Source organism: Elephantulus edwardii, unplaced genomic scaffold (assembly GCF_000299155.1).
Source record: "Elephantulus edwardii isolate Elephantulus edwardi_28Jun2011 unplaced genomic scaffold, EleEdw1.0 scaffold00362, whole genome shotgun sequence".
In the NCBI taxonomy this organism is placed as follows: Eukaryota; Metazoa; Chordata; class Mammalia; order Macroscelidea; family Macroscelididae; genus Elephantulus; species Elephantulus edwardii.
Genome location: NW_006400112.1, coordinates 1,466,727 through 1,482,468, shown reverse-complemented (window position 1 = coordinate 1,482,468; position 15,742 = coordinate 1,466,727). Strand labels below are relative to the sequence as shown.

At 40.0% G+C, this 15,742-nt stretch overlaps 1 protein-coding gene across 1 annotated transcript in view; it reads right to left on the bottom strand.

The window, feature by feature from the left end:
* ULK2 (unc-51 like autophagy activating kinase 2) overlaps positions 1-15,742 on the bottom strand; it is a 233,569-nt gene that overhangs the window by 43,360 nt on the left and 174,467 nt on the right. The window contains exons 17-19 of the mRNA XM_006902052.1: positions 2,606-2,686; positions 750-1,036; positions 164-351 (exon numbers count right to left, since the gene is read on the bottom strand). Of these exons, the coding sequence (XP_006902114.1) occupies positions 164-351; positions 750-1,036; positions 2,606-2,686 (556 nt within the window). The remainder of the gene's footprint in view (positions 1-163; positions 352-749; positions 1,037-2,605; positions 2,687-15,742) is intronic.

Here is a 15,742-nt window from a genome sequence, read left to right as displayed (position 1 = left end):
GAAAGAAAATCCCTACATTACAGAGCTATAGCATGCACCTGCGGTTATTCTGTAATATATAGTTCCTACCATAAACCGTCAGCCATAAGCTAATGACTAAACTAATTTGATTCACTGTTTCTGTGATACATGCTTTTATATTTACAGTTAGCCAGACTCTTACCTGCCAAACACTGCCTTTTTCTTCTGGCCTGCCCTCTGCTTCTCAGCTCCTTGTACTGAGACACAGTGCAAGCATTCCAGTGGGTCATTTCCATCTCTAGACTGCCCTTCTCCTGGTCCCTGATGAGTGATCAAAGCTACCAAGTTGGAAGATGCTTGTGTTTTAGGGATTCTTAAAGGAGCTGAAGTCTAAGAAAATATGTGAAATAGTTAATATTATGCAAGAAATACACAGACTTGCCATGCTATTGGGCGTAGGAGTCAGGAATAGAGACTTTGGAGTCAGACCTGAATCCAAATATTGGCTCTGCTATATAGAGCCCATGTGACCTCTGACAGCGCATTTGTGGTCTCTAAATCTCAATTTTCTTTTCCACTTAATGGCGGCAATAGCAGTGCCCACTGTGAATGCCATGTCGAGGATTAAATGGGATAATGCAACATAAAGCACTCAGTAAATTCAGATCTTACATTGTGGATGGGACACAGCAAAGTGTTACTGAATTAAAAGTTATTTTCATCATGAATCCTTTCCATAATCCTTTCTATACTAGTTCATGACCTACAAAAGGGTTTAACCAACACACCTTAGTAGGAGAGCCAATAATAGTTGGTAAAGGAGTTTTAAAGAACCAGTCAGAATTTCGTGGAGAGGATCCCATGTGCTTGGTGGGAGAGGCTCCCAGGTTGCCAGGCCGACTGGGTTGAGGGGAGTAGCTGTAACCAACCCCAGTATGAGAAGGGCACACAGGATCAGAGTACTGCTTTCTCAGCTTCTGCTTGTTCTGATAGATGTCGGTAAGGGTGGGGGTGCTCTGCAGTCGAGCACCCAGTAAGACAGACTGTGGTGACTGAGCCTGTAGCACTGGAGAACCTACCAAGAAAATGAATGCAGTATTAACTCAAATTGAAAAATTACAGGGCAATACCTCAAGAATTAAAAGGACAATTTTTAAAAATGATCATTCTGATGAATGTCTTGTTTTTCATGAAGTATTCTAAAAAAAATGTTTATGTGGCAAGAGATCATTCTTTAGCATCTCTTACAAAACAATGATAGGTACATTGTCTTCTTATCATTAAAGAATTTCATGCTGATAAATAACTCAGATTACTTTAAGGTCTGATTAGCACCAAAGAGAACAACTTAGTCATAGGATGATTTCCTCTATTAAAAAATATGCATGGAGAGATCATGTAATTAATTTCTTTTTTTCACATAATAACTAACAGAAACTGACAAACTAATCTGGAATACATCTTACTCAAACATACAAAACCACGTGTGCTTACTCTATTAGCACATTACTCTATTAGCACATGGAGTCTTGGGTCAAGTTATTACATTAGGATAATAGCATACTTTTCCAAGACTCCATGTGCTTAATCTGTTAGGAGCTTTTACTTGTTTTGCCAGTTTCATTAATGACATAAAACCTGAAGTGTTCATGTTCTCTACAAAGAAAACCTGTTCACAGATATTCTTTTCTCAAGAGATACCATAAAAAACCTGAGAGACAAAAATCTCCCTTTCCCAGGATAAACTTCTTAGCCTTGTATTCCAGATGCAAAATATTTGGAACATAAAGAAAGTCAGAGTCAGATTATTACCAAGAAAGTTAAGACATTCCAATATTTTTAGTGATCTAACCATCATCTTTCTAATAGAGAATCCAATAGGAATTTTGCCACTGGTAATGCTTGGCTTAATCTCATCCTAAACTTGATATTTAACTTTAGAAAACTTTTCTGCCCTTTATAGAAATACAAATAGTGGCAAGAGGTGATGACCAGGTGAAAAAGACTTACGCTTTATGTTAAAGAAAATACAAAATAAAAAAAGTAAAGTTAGAAGAGCATGATTTTCCAAAGAACACAAGATTCCTTTACTAGACTCATCTCTCAAATGCACATGTAACAGAATTTGACTTATAAAGCGACACATATTTTTGCAGGTAAGTATAAATACATATATTATACAAACACACAAACAGATGTATTTGTGTAATAACAGATATGCACATACACATTTATAAGCTTATATATGCATCATATATATAAACCAAACATACTTTCACCAAGAATACAATTAATCAAAATAATGAAACTTTTCTATTGAATCAACATCATCTGCATGAAAAGGAACAAAATTCAACTTATGTTATTTAATTCCTGTTTTATTTTCATAAGGGAATCATACACTAAAAAAGATATCCAATTAAATGTATGATATGCTAAAACATATTAGATCAAGATTATAAAAAAAGAGTCTAGTAAGGAAATACTTCATATTTATGTAATTTTTCTAAATAATAATTTTGTAATATATTTGGTATATTGCATGAAAATAGTATATTAAATATTTCTAAACTAAAAAATACAACTCATCTATTTAAATAAAGTTAAGATTATTAATATATACATAAGATTATTAATATCCTACCTGAGGCATTTCTACTCCTGGATTCATGGCCCTGAGGATGCCCACAACAGCACTGACTAACTTGCTCAGGAATGGTACCAACTACAAGAGATGGGGGAAGGAAAGGGAAATCACTCAAAATCAACATCGTCATTAGGAACAAAATTATGTACAATAAATATGATATCTAAAAGACAGAGAAACAGCAGAGTGATGAAGTGCTTGGGGCATGTGGTAGATCTGTAAAAGTTCAGGTCATCTTCATAAGTGCCTGCAACAAGGGGCCTGGTGGACTACCAACCCAGCTGCAACTTCTTGGAACACATGACATTCATACTGAGGCCATGCTTCCCCCAGATTGCCTATGCCAGTAGCTGAGAACAGTGGAAATATTGAATAGATTCAGTCAGGTAGGTGTGGGGATTCTGACAACCTGATGTTTGAGGAAGCACCACCAGTATGACAAAAATTTGTAAAATGGTACAACCACTCTGGAAGACAGTTTGGCATTTCCTTAAAAAGTTGAACACAGAAACTTCGTATGACCCAGCTATTCCACTACTAGGAATATACCACAAGGAAATTAGAAATGAGACACAAAAGGAGATCTGTACACTAATGTTGACAGCAGCATTATTCACCATTGTGAGATCATGGAAATAGCCCAAATGCCCAACTACAATTGAATTGTGGTACATTCACAAAATGGAATACTATGCAGCACACAAGAGTAATGATTTTGAAAACTAGTACCTGAGAGAGTCTGAAGAACATTATGCTGAGTGAGCTAACTCAGTCTCATAAGCACAAATAATTCATAAAAATAGAAAGTTAACTAGTAAAACATGTATGGGGAAGAAGGAGGGATAAGGATGGGTGGTAGAAGCAAAACCAGAGTTGAACAGTTTGGTGTGTGGAGGGAGAAGGTGAAGGAAATGGGAAGGATTCAGCGGGGACCTGAAAAAATTGGATGATGATGGGCAAGGTCCAAGATGAATGATTTCATAAAATACAATGCATGGGAATGATTGTATGAAACAACATAAATGAAGAATAGTGTGAAAGACAATATATATATGAACTTTGCAAGCAAACCAATATAAATTTTTTTTTAAATTGATGTACAGTCTGAGACTCTTCTTGCTTAATTCTTCTTTGTATTTTTTCTCCTTTCACAGTTGTCCAATTTTCCTTTCCCTGCTAACCTCTTTACCAGGTACCATCTCTGTATCTTGTTTTAAAGGGTTTTCTTACCTACTCCTACTCTAAACTCTTATGATTGACAGATATTTCACTTAATAAATCTCCTCTTGTTATTGCTGATAGTATGCAAAGGAATCATCAGATTGATTACATCTATGAAAAGGATCTCTGGAGAAGCTCAGTATCAGTGGTGAAAACTAGGCCAGGTGCTGACTGTGGAACAGACCATCAACTACTCATATGTAAGCTCAAACTAGAGCTAAAGAAGGTTAAATCAAATGCACAGGAAACAAAATTTGACCTTAAGCCTATCCAACCTAAATTTCAAAACCAATTTAGGAACAAGTTTGAGCACTAATGAATGAACATAAGATGAGCTGTGGGAGGATATCAAGAGTATCATTCATGGTTGCACAATTTAATGGGTAGAGGAGAGGAGAAAGAGTCCAGGTGAAAAGACAGGGTAATGATGGGTAAGATCCAATGGTGATTAACTTCATAAAACATAATGCATGATTGTATGAAACATAATATGAATGAGGAATAGTGTGAGACACAATGTATACTAACTTTTTAAGCAAAGCAATTTTTTTTTTTAAAAAAGGAATATAATCGATGAAGAATGAAAAAGGTCATTATAAAGTATAAAGACAGAGGAGGAAGAATAGATCTAGAAGGATGTCAAAGGAAAATCTGAATATTGACCTAGGGTGCTGACAAGCCAAAGCAAAGGGAAGAAATCAAGAGATTAAGGAGCTGAACAGAAGATTTCAAAAGGCAACATGGGAAGACAAACCAAAATATTATAATAAAATGTGCAAAAAGCTGGAGTCTGAAAATTAAAAGTGCTGACCTCATTCAGCATTTCTTAAGCTGAAGGAACTAAAGAACAAATTCAAGCTACAAGTTGCAATACTTAAAGATGTTACAGGCAGATTATAAAATGACCTAGGAAACATTAAAAGAAAATGGAAGAAATATACAGTCACTGTACCAAAAAGAACTGGCAGACATAGAAGATTTTCATGAAACAACATATTATGAAGAAGCAATGGTGATGAAGGAGAAAGTTCAAGTTCTTCTGAAGTAACTTGCAAAAAAGACCCAGGAATTGACAGCATATCAATTGATAGATTTCAACAAACAGCTGCTACTATGGACATGCTCACCAGGTTGTGCCAAGAAATCTGGAGGACAACTACATGGCCAACTAACTGGACGAGATCCATATTTATTCCTATCCCCAAAAAAGTGATTCGACAAAAGTGTGGAAATTATTATACAATATCACTCATCACATGCAAACAAATGTTGCTGAAGATTATCCACAAACAACAGGAACAGTACATTAACAGAGAACTACCAAAAATACAAGCTGGATTTAGAGGAGGCTGTGGCACTAAAGATATTATTGCCAATGTCAGATGGATCTTGGCTCATCTGTGCTTCATTGACTATGCAAAGGCATTTGACTGTGTAGATTACAACAAATCGTGGCTAACCTTGAGAATGGAAATTCCAGAACATTGATTGTGCTGTGAAACCTATACTTGGACCAGGAGGCAGTCATTAGAACAGAGCAAGGAAACACTACATGGTTCAAAAGTAGGAATGGAGTGCATCAGGAAGGCATCTTGTCTCCCTACTTTTTCAATCTGTATGAAAAACAGATCATTCAAGAGGCTGGACACTATGAAGAGGAATGTGGCATTAGGACTAGAGGAAGACTCATCAACAACCTGCCTTATGCAGATGATACAACCTTGTTTGCCTGAGGAGAACCTCAAGCATTTGCTACAGAAGGTCAAGGACTGTAGTCTTCAATATAGATTGAAGCTCAACATCAAGAAGACAAAGATTCTCACCCCGGAATCATTTGGCAGCACCATGATGTATGGAGAAGAGACTGAGCTTGTCAACAATTTCATCTGACTCAGCTCCACAATCAACACTTTTGGCACCAGCAGTCAGGATATCAAAAGACAAATTGCACTGGGCAATTCTGTTGTCAGGAACCTGTCCAGAGTGCTGAGAAGCAAAGATGTCAGTCTAGAGACTAAAGCGCACCTGATACAGGCCATGTTCTTCACAATTACATGCTAATGCACCAGAGATCTGGACAATTTAAGTTGTAGTGCTAGGGAAGAGTACGGAACATACCATGGGCCGCCAGGAGAACACATAGGTCTGTGTTGGAGAGGATGAAACCAAGTCTCCATGGGGGCAAGAATTTTGAAGCTCTGTCAGACATACTTTGGGCACGTGGCCAGGAGGGACCAGTCCTTGGAGAAGGACATCATGCTTGAAGGGTGGAGGGGACAGCACAGGAGAGAAAGATTCCAGATGACATGGATTGACACAATTAACCGAGGCAATGGGATTAGGTGTGTCAGAGTCAGTTAGACTGGCTCAGGACAAGGCAGGGTTCATACAGGCACTATGAATCACAGATGACACAGCAACAGTGTATCTCCTACACATTTAAATTAACATTGAAGGAGAGTTGTGAAAGACTTCAGAAAGCATAAACAGATAAGAGTTGTGTGTAAAGAGAAGGGGTGCTGAACAAATTACTAAATCAGCAGAGAAAGACTACATTTGAAGATAAGCCTTTGCTTTCAATCTAAGTCAAAGGTCTGTGGAGTTGTCTCAGTGGATACTATATGAGGTAAGAAGGGCCAAGATTTTGTTTGAAGAAGCTAAAAATGACTTGTAGGTCACTGTGACAACTGACTTGGTACTACAAACCTTTCATTTTTGTCTTAAATTACAATCTTTTTTTGATAGGGTGCCTGGGTATAATTTCAAGCACTCCTTCTTTGCCTCCTTCTGTGATCTATTCTCAACCACTTGTGTCATCAGTTTGCTCTACTGTAGTGGCTGGCATGCAACTTTATACTGGAAGCTCGGCCACTGCAGGCCTAGTCAATCACTGTCAAAATGAACAGCCACTCAAAATTCTATGAACAATAAGGAATATGGTGAAAAATAGTGCTGGAACATGAGGCCCTGATACTGGAAGGTACTGATAAGGAAACTGGAGAAGAGCAGCATCGTCAGAGTAGTAGTTGTTATTTATACCTTAATGACCTGGACAAAGTAAAGCTGTCATCTAAGTAAAGCCCTTCTGTTTGCTGATGTGGCAAGACTCAAATATCCATTAATAACTGGAACATGAAACATGCAAAGGATGACAGAAAAACTGGAAGGTGTCAAAATTAAATTGAATGAAAAATACTGATATCCTAGGCATTAGTGATCTGAAATAGTCGCTGATATTTGCCATTCTGATTGAGGCAATCAATATGATCAGGTGTACCTGAAATCACAAATTAAAGAGGGATGGCCCTGCATTTATTGTTTAAAAACAAAACAAAAGCCCTGCAAACCAGCAACAAACATTTCATGATATAGCCTGAAGTATACAGCTGTGAATGTCAGGATATTATCCATAGGCATATAAGAAGATCTGTTAATTCAACTATTATTCAAATATATGCACTGGGCACTATATGAAGAAATTGAGGATTTCTACCAATTTATGTTTATTTTTACTGACTGAAAATTACTGAATAATATCACTGATACCGCAAGCAAGCAAAATCTTGCTAATGTTTATTTAAAAACAGCCATACATGAATAAGGAAACATCAGAAATTTAAGTAGGATTCAGAAGAGGCTATGGTAAGAAGAATTTAATTACTGGCTCATGTTAGATGGATCTTGGCTGAAAGCAGAGAATACCAGAAAGATGTTTGTGTTTTACTGATTGTGCAAAGGCATGCGATCGTGTAGATCATAATACATTATGGCAAACATTAAGAAAAGGGGAATTCAAGAACACTTAGATGTATTCATTAGAAACCTATGCATAGACCAAATACCAGTTCTTCAAACAGAATACTGCAAAGTTTAATATCAGGAAAGGTGTGTATTAGGGTTGTATCCTTTTTCCATACATATTCAATCTGTATGCTGAGCAAATCATTCAAGAAACTGGACTATATGAAAAAGCATCAAGATTGGTGAAAGGCTCATCCACAATCTGTGATACACAGATGACACAACCTTGCTTACTGAAAGTGAATAGGATTAGAAGCGCTTACTGCAGAAGATAGAAGACTATTGTCTTCAATATGGATTATATCTTAACATCAAGAAAACAAAAATTATCACTACTGGACTTCTTGATAGAGAAAAGACTGAAGTTATCAACGATTTCATTTTACTTGTATCCACAATCAATACCCATGAGTATGGATGCAAGTAAACTCTTTATTTCCTGACCCCTCAGTCAAAGAAATCAAAAGATAAGTTGCATTGGGAAAATATGCTGTCAAGGACCTCTACAAAAATGCTAAAGAGGAAGAAAATCAGTTTAAAGATTAAGGAGTGCCTGATCCAAGCCATGTTCAAGTGCTTTCTATGCATCTTTAAGTTGGGTAGTGAATAAGGAAGACCAAAGAAGAACTGATGCTTTTGAATTATGGTAGTGACAAAGAGTTTTGGATACACCATGAATTGCCTAAAGAACAAACAAATTTGAAGTAAGTGCAACCAGAGTGCTCCTTAGAGGCAAGGATGGTGTAATTATATCCCACTTACTCTGGGCATATTTTCTGGAGGAATTATCTTTAGAGAGAAACATCATGCTGGGAAAGGTAGAGGAGCAATGAAAGAGAAGAAGACCTCCAACAAGATGGATTGGCTACCACAATGAGGACAGTGACTACCACAATTGGATGGAGCATTACAGAGGGTGACGGTGGTATAAGACAGGGCAAGGTTCAGATTTGTTGCTCATAGGGTTGCTAAGAGTCACTGTTGACTTGATGGCATCTAACAATAATAAGTGACTTAGGCAACCTGATACTGATCAAATATGCCTTGAAGATGCATTAAGAACAACTGGTGACATGAATGCAAAAGTTGGAAACAAAGAAAAAGGACAGGTATTTGGAAAACATGGCATTACTGGCAGATCTGCACCTAGAGATGGTATGAAAGAATTTTGTACGACGATTAATTCACTGCAAATATCCTTTTTTATTAAACAGTGTCTCTACACACGAACCTAATCTTATGGAATACAAAGGAATAAGATTCACTACATCTGTGGAAAGATAGGATGGAAAATAACATCAGCAGTCAAAACAAGGCCACTATCTGATAGACTGTGGAACAGACCATCAATGTTGAAGGTAAAAATAAGCCCTTGAGTTTACATCACATGAAAATGAAAATATCCAACTGAAGGACAGATTTGATGCACTGAACTGAAGAAAACAAAAGATCAAAGTGTGGGATAACATCAATGATGTCACCTATAAAGAAAGCCAAAGTTCGGCTCTGCCACGTGGCCGGGGTGTGTGTGTGTGTGTGTGTGTGTGTGTGTGTGTGTGCGCGCGCGCGCGCGCGCAGAGTCTCTGCTCGAGAGCTTGTAATAAAATCCCTCATGTTCTTGCATCGATTTCAGCTCCCTGGTGTCCTTTGGGGGACTTGTGATATGGCACAACATTTGGAGGTCCCATCGAGATCTGGCTCAACCAGGATTCCTCCCAGGCCCCTGGGACTCCCTAAACCAGAGGAATCTCTCTTTTTTTGTCTGTATTATCCTCTTTGAATTCTGGTCCTAGGACAACCTGGTAAAGAATGGCAAGACCCGGTAAGGCAGACGTTCCAGGGGCCGTGGCCACTGGGGCTCTGGGAGACATCCCGGGCCTCAATCAGGGGAGACTGTGAGAGAGATAACACGAGGTAGCACCTTGTGGGACCAGCTGCAGCCAGCATCTCGTAAGGCAGTGCGAGTAGCTCTCCTGGGACTGGCCAGCTGGTGGCTGGCGCCCTACTCTTCTGTTTCCCAGGGTTAAAGAACAGGATGAGTAGCTCGTAGCTCTCGTAAGTGTATCCTTTTTATGCTGCTGGGAAGCGCTCAGACCATGGCGGCACGTTGAGTGCCTACCAGAGCAAGAACAGTTAGCTGTGCAGACGTGGGGACGCTTCACGGTCCTTGGGCCGGCAGAAAGTTGTCAAGGTCTGCACCGAGCTGGCGGCTGGAACAGAAGCAGCATGGCATCAGCTGCCAGACCTGGGGCCAACTAAGCTGCGGTGTCCTAGAGGAGTATCCACCACCAGCATCTCTGAAGGGGGTGGGTGAGCTGCGGGTTGCTGCGAGCAGGGCGTGGCAGGCCTAATAATCTGGGTTTGGTGACTGCCTGTTCTCGGGCTTGTGGGTCTCAGTCTGCGCCTGCATGCGTGTCCACGTGTTGTATTCGCCACTGGCGTCTCTTGTGTTCTAGTGTTTGTGGCCTGGCAGCATCCCGGATACCCAAACACCCTGTTGGGTGCCAGCACAGCGTCCAGGGGTCATCCCCAGATGAAAGGTGTGCGCAGGCACAAGTGTGGGGTGGCGACAGAGCTCGGGCGCCAGGCTCCAACAGAGAGGGGAGAGAAGGGAAGGCAAAGAGTACGGGCAGGTGGCTTCTGGCTTCCCCCTCAAACCACACGGGTGCTAACTCAGTCCGGAAGCTCCTGCTTATGGAGCAGAGGCGGTGGAATCCGTCGGTTAGTTTTGTGTGCATCATTGTGTCAGGTATAAAACGATAGTTATATAATTATAAAACATCAGTTTTCTCCAGCCTGCAAAACTAGTTGGTTAGCCTCCAAATTCTGTTTTCTGTCTTTAGTCATGTAAAGTAGTTTGACATCTCTGAGACTGTTTACCAGTCATATGTAAATTGCATCTTAGCCAGCCTGTTTACCAAGAAGAGAACTGTGGCCTTGCTGAATCACTGATACTTAAATGTGAAATGTTCTTTACAGATGCAGAAATTACCTTTTTTTAACTAACAAAAGTGTATTGTTAAATGAGCTGGAGTCTCACCCTATTATAAAACCCAGTGACCATTTCCAGATGAGGCGGCAGTCTTGGAGGTGACTGTCTCCCAGATCTGTGTAATAAAGCACATTTATGGATATTACAATCTGTTTGTCTTATTGGCAGTTAACTACAGAAAGAACCCTTTGTGTTCTTTATCATTTTTGGCGACTCTGGTGGGATCTTCGGACTTACCTGGTAAGTGAAAACTTGTTTTTGCTTCCTAGGGGATTCTGAATCTCGCGGATAGGAAGACCAGAGAGCAGGTTTCTCAAACATCTTTTGTCTCAAGAGATCTTTGAGAAATGCACTTTATCTGGGAACTGCTTAGTTAAAAATTCTGTCTGTTTTGGACAGCCCTGGTGAATGCACGTGTGTGCGCACGCCCATAACCGGTTACCTGGAAAATTATACTGGATGAGTAAAACGTGCTGTGTAAAACTTGTGCTGTATCTGCTGAGTGAAAGTTAAAATTTGTGCTGTATCTGATGAGTAAAAAGTATATTTAATAAGTAAAGCTTGTACTGTATCTGATGAGTAAAAGTGATATTTGATGAGTAAAACTTGTCCTGTATCTGGTAAGTAGAAGTTATATTTAATAAGTAAAACTTGTGCCATATCTGATTAAAAGCTGTATTGTTATTGTATCTGATGCACATGTATTAACACTGTTCTTTTGTTCATTTCATTTTAGATCACTGCTCAAAAGTAAGAACAAAAGTTTCCATTCTGGTTAAAAAGTCTGTTAGAAAAGAATTCTGTATAATTGGCCAGTTTGCTAATATTATCCTTAGCCAAAAGAATATTTTTTTACTTCAGTAAAATTTACATTTTTATGTTATTTAAGTTATAGTAAAAAGAAAAAGTAGACTTTGTATAGATCCTTAAATTACTTGGCAAATGATATTTCACCAGAGGTCCAGAAAATTGGGTAAAATCTGTATACATTGGCCTTTATCTATTATAAAAATGAGAATGTGGAGGGCATTTGCTAAATGAGGGCAAGAGAAAAGAAAATGTAGATTTTCGGATAGTGCCCAAATCAAGCCAGTGAGGTTTTTTAATATGCCAGTGACACTTAATAGTAAAAAAAAACTAGAGTAAGCATCACTCCAGAATGTACTGAGGTAAAGCTGCTTACATAATTTTCTTTCACCTCATATCCTTTTGGCCAGGGCTACTCAGAACAAGGCCAAACAATACCCTCTCAGGTAGTTATGCAGAGATTCTAAGAAAAAGAAAAATTTCAGACTCTTCTATGAAGGCGATTATTAATACAACAGACATAATAATCACTAGTTTCTTTGCTAAGTGAGCAGAATAAACTTTTCTTAACCCAGCTTCTGGCTAGTGAAGAGAAGAGATGAATAGTAGCAGTTTGCCTTCATGGAGATTATTTGAAAACAATTGCTTCACTAAGGCTAGGCATAGGAAGCCTATGAAGAGGAAACATAAAAAGTACAGCTTCTAAGGTCAAGAAGAAGAAAGGAAACTCCACACCTGAAGATGACTAAAGCTATCTTATGGCAACCAAAGGGAAATCCTTTCTTGCTTTTAAAAGGCTGCACCAAAACTCTGCTAGAGTCTGAATGTTTAACCTGACTTTTGTTTCCCAGAGCATCCCTGACATTAGGAGGAGACTACGAAAGATGGACTGAGCTGTTGGCACAAACTCAACTCAGCACGGTCAACATGACACCTGAGATAATAAACAACAGAGAATGCCAGACACCTCCAGATAATGCTGTCTTTAAAAATACACCCTGGGCATACTCACTCCCCCAGACTCCCTCAGCCCCTTGAACTCAAGAATGGACATTCTCACCCCAGTCATCCAGTGAAAGAGACTGACAGAATATGAGGCCATTGATGGGGAGTCCTGAGCTCCCACCAACTGGCATCTTGGGGCAGCAGGTAAACTGCGATGAGGAGAGCAGCTGCTCCCAGGACAGGATGCCTGGGTCAAGGCCCTGGAAGGACTTGGGCCAGGGATGAGCTTCCACCTACTTCCAAGAGCATATGGGGCTAGAGTCTGAAGCCAGAAGGGAACTGGTCACCAGAGTATGTGAGGATGATGAAAAAGCAGAACTGAGTCAGGCTTCTTATAAACTGCGAGCGCTGGATCTTCACGGGGCCAGGCTTTTCACACTACCAAGTGCTGGGGGTGTATGAGGCCAGCTCATATAAGCTGTTATATGTCAGGACCACAGGAGGGAGGCCTTGGAAATTGTTGTTCTAAGTGGCTGCAGGAGCCCAGGCCTTGCAAAAACTGTCACGTTCTGGTCCTGCAGGAAGCCAGCTTTTTGTAAACTGTGAAGTGTTGGACCCAAAGGAAGCCATACTCTTTCAACCGTGAAATACCAGATACCTCCAGACAATGCTATCTTTGGAAACACCACCGAAGGTAAGATGATCAGAACCCAAGAAAAACCCCTGAGAGGAAAAAGGAGACCAGATAGAGACAAGGGGGAGTATTTATTACAAAAAGCAAGGAAACTAGAAGAAGGCCTATCCAAAGTCTGGGGGAGGGCTCTCTTTAGAAGAACTGCCTCCCAATGGGTCGGATGACAATTTGCTAATTTATCTTAAGAAGACCAAAGGGTCAGAATGGGAGTAAGTTCAATATAGTTAGTTGGTGACTTTTATCATCCTGCTGCCTTCCTCAAGCACACACTGAAGACCCCAGGCTACAGGGACTATGTGAGGTCTCAAAAAGACCTAAAAATTAGTTCTTCTTGAAACTGATGGAATGCTTCAATGAAAAACTAAAAGTCTTTTGTAGGCCATGCTTGGCAAGATCATAAGAAATAATCTGAAGAAATAAAGATCAAGTTTAAGTTACTGAAAGTCTTCAGAGTGACAATAAGAATAAGGCGGACAACCAAGCCCTTTCAGGAAACCCATCTATACTAGTCAGTGGTTGCTCTGGCCTTGCTCTGAATTAAAGTAGCACCAGAAGTAGGCTTAAATTAAATCCACAAAATTGTATATGAGAAACTTTATCTAAGCCACTTTTCTCCATCTCCTCTAGTAAAATCTTTAAAAATGTTTTTTTTGTTTTGTTTGGTTTTTTTTTTTTTGTAATTCACAAGTTTGTTCTCTCTAGGTTTGCTCCCTTTCCTATAGGTAACCTGAACACTGAGGTTTGTTCCAGACCCTGAGCCTTGTTCCAGAGCTAGATTGCCAGCTAAGGAAGCAAAGTTCAACCAGCCACTTCCATTGGACTCAACCTTGCAAGTCGAAAATACTTAATCCCCCAAGGATCAACCCAGACATTTGTCTAACGGAGGACCTATGATTAGGTCCAAGAGAAAGGAGGGAATGTGAGAGTCAAGATTTGTTATATATATATCTCTGCTCTGGCCACCATCTTAAGTCCTTTGTCCTTGTTTTTCTCAAGTTCACTTCCTGAAAGGACCTCAGCAACAAAGAAGTGACTCCAACTCCTCCTGCATGAACCTTACTCTAATCAGAGTATGCCAAATATTCACGCCCTTGTTAATGAGCCTGCTTATTTTCAAATTAGCCAATTGCTATGCACCGCATCCATCTTATCACACAAGTTCCCCAATCCCCTTGTATCTTCCTGTTCCTCTCTCAGTCTTTGCCATTATGAGCACCAATAAAAACCCTTGTCTCTAAGTGCTGGGGCCTCTGCCACACGGCCGCTGTGTCAGGGTGTGTGTAGAGTCCCTGCTCGAGAGCTTGTAATAAAATCCCTCATGTTCCTGCATAGATTTTGGCTCCCTGGTGTCCTTTGGGGGACTTGAGATGTGGTACAACACTCCTAGCAACATGCCCAAAGTATGTGAGGCAAAGCTTCATCATTCTTGCCTACAAACAGCACTCCAGTTGCTCTCTCTCCAACTGTTGTTCTCTTGACCAACCATGGGCTTGTCTTGTTGTTCTCCAACACCACAGCTCAAAGGCATCAATTTTTCTTCTGTCATCCTGATTCCTTGTCCAGCTCTCAGATGCACTGCAAGTGACTGGAATGACTATGGCCTGAATCAGATGCACCTTAGTCCTCAAACTGACATCATTACTCCTCAATTATTGGAAGAAGTCCCTAACTGAAGATTTTCAAGTGCAATGCATCTCCTTATTTTTTGACTGCCGGTGCCAATGGTGTTAACTGTAGATCCAAGCAAGGTGAAGCTACTGACAGTTTCAATCTCTTTTCCATCCATCATGATGTTGCCTACTGGTCTAGTGGTAAACATGTTTGTTTTCTTGACATTGATATGCAATCCATACTTAAGGCAGCATTCTTTGATCGTCTGCAACAAGTGATTCAAGTCCACCTCACTTTCAGCAAGAAAGGGTAGTATTAATTAATTCAGGATTATTCAAACACGTCAATTAGTATTGTTATAAAACTGACATCAGTTGCCTGCAGCCTGTAAAAAGTAGAAGCTTTGCCCTAGGGTTCTATTTTTCTTTCTATAGTACTTTAAACTGCCTGTTTACCTGGAGAGAAAATGGCATTTTCCCTAGATTAGTATTTGCCTTTTGAAACCGTTCTTTTTTCTCAGTCATGTGTAAACTGTACCTTAAGTTGCCTGTTTACGATGAAGAAAAACACCTAATTCCTGGATTAGCATTTATCTCTTTAAAACAGTATTTTCTGAGCTCTATGACGCCACAGGCTCAGAGGTCCTCGGCGCCTTTGCTCCCGCTATAATATATATATACTGCGGTACTGGTCTTGTTCTCCGCTTTCCCTTACTCTCCTCTCCTCTCGGCTGTCCAGCTCTCACCAGCCGCTGGTCTGTAGTCTTCAATTAAGTTGCAGAGTTCTGACGGAGAGATATTTGAAGTTGTTGTGGAAATTGCCAAACGATCTGTGACTATCAAGACCATGTTGGAAGATTTGGGAATGGAAGATGAAGGAGATGATGGCCCAGTTCCTCTTCCAAATGTTAATGCTGTTGTTGTTGTTGTTATGTGCCATCGAGTCGTTTGCGACTCATAGCAACCTTATGTACAACAGCCCTAAACCCTGCTCTATCCTGTGCCAATCTCATTGCCTCTGACACACCCATCCCGATTACCCTAGTCACTGAATCAATCCACCT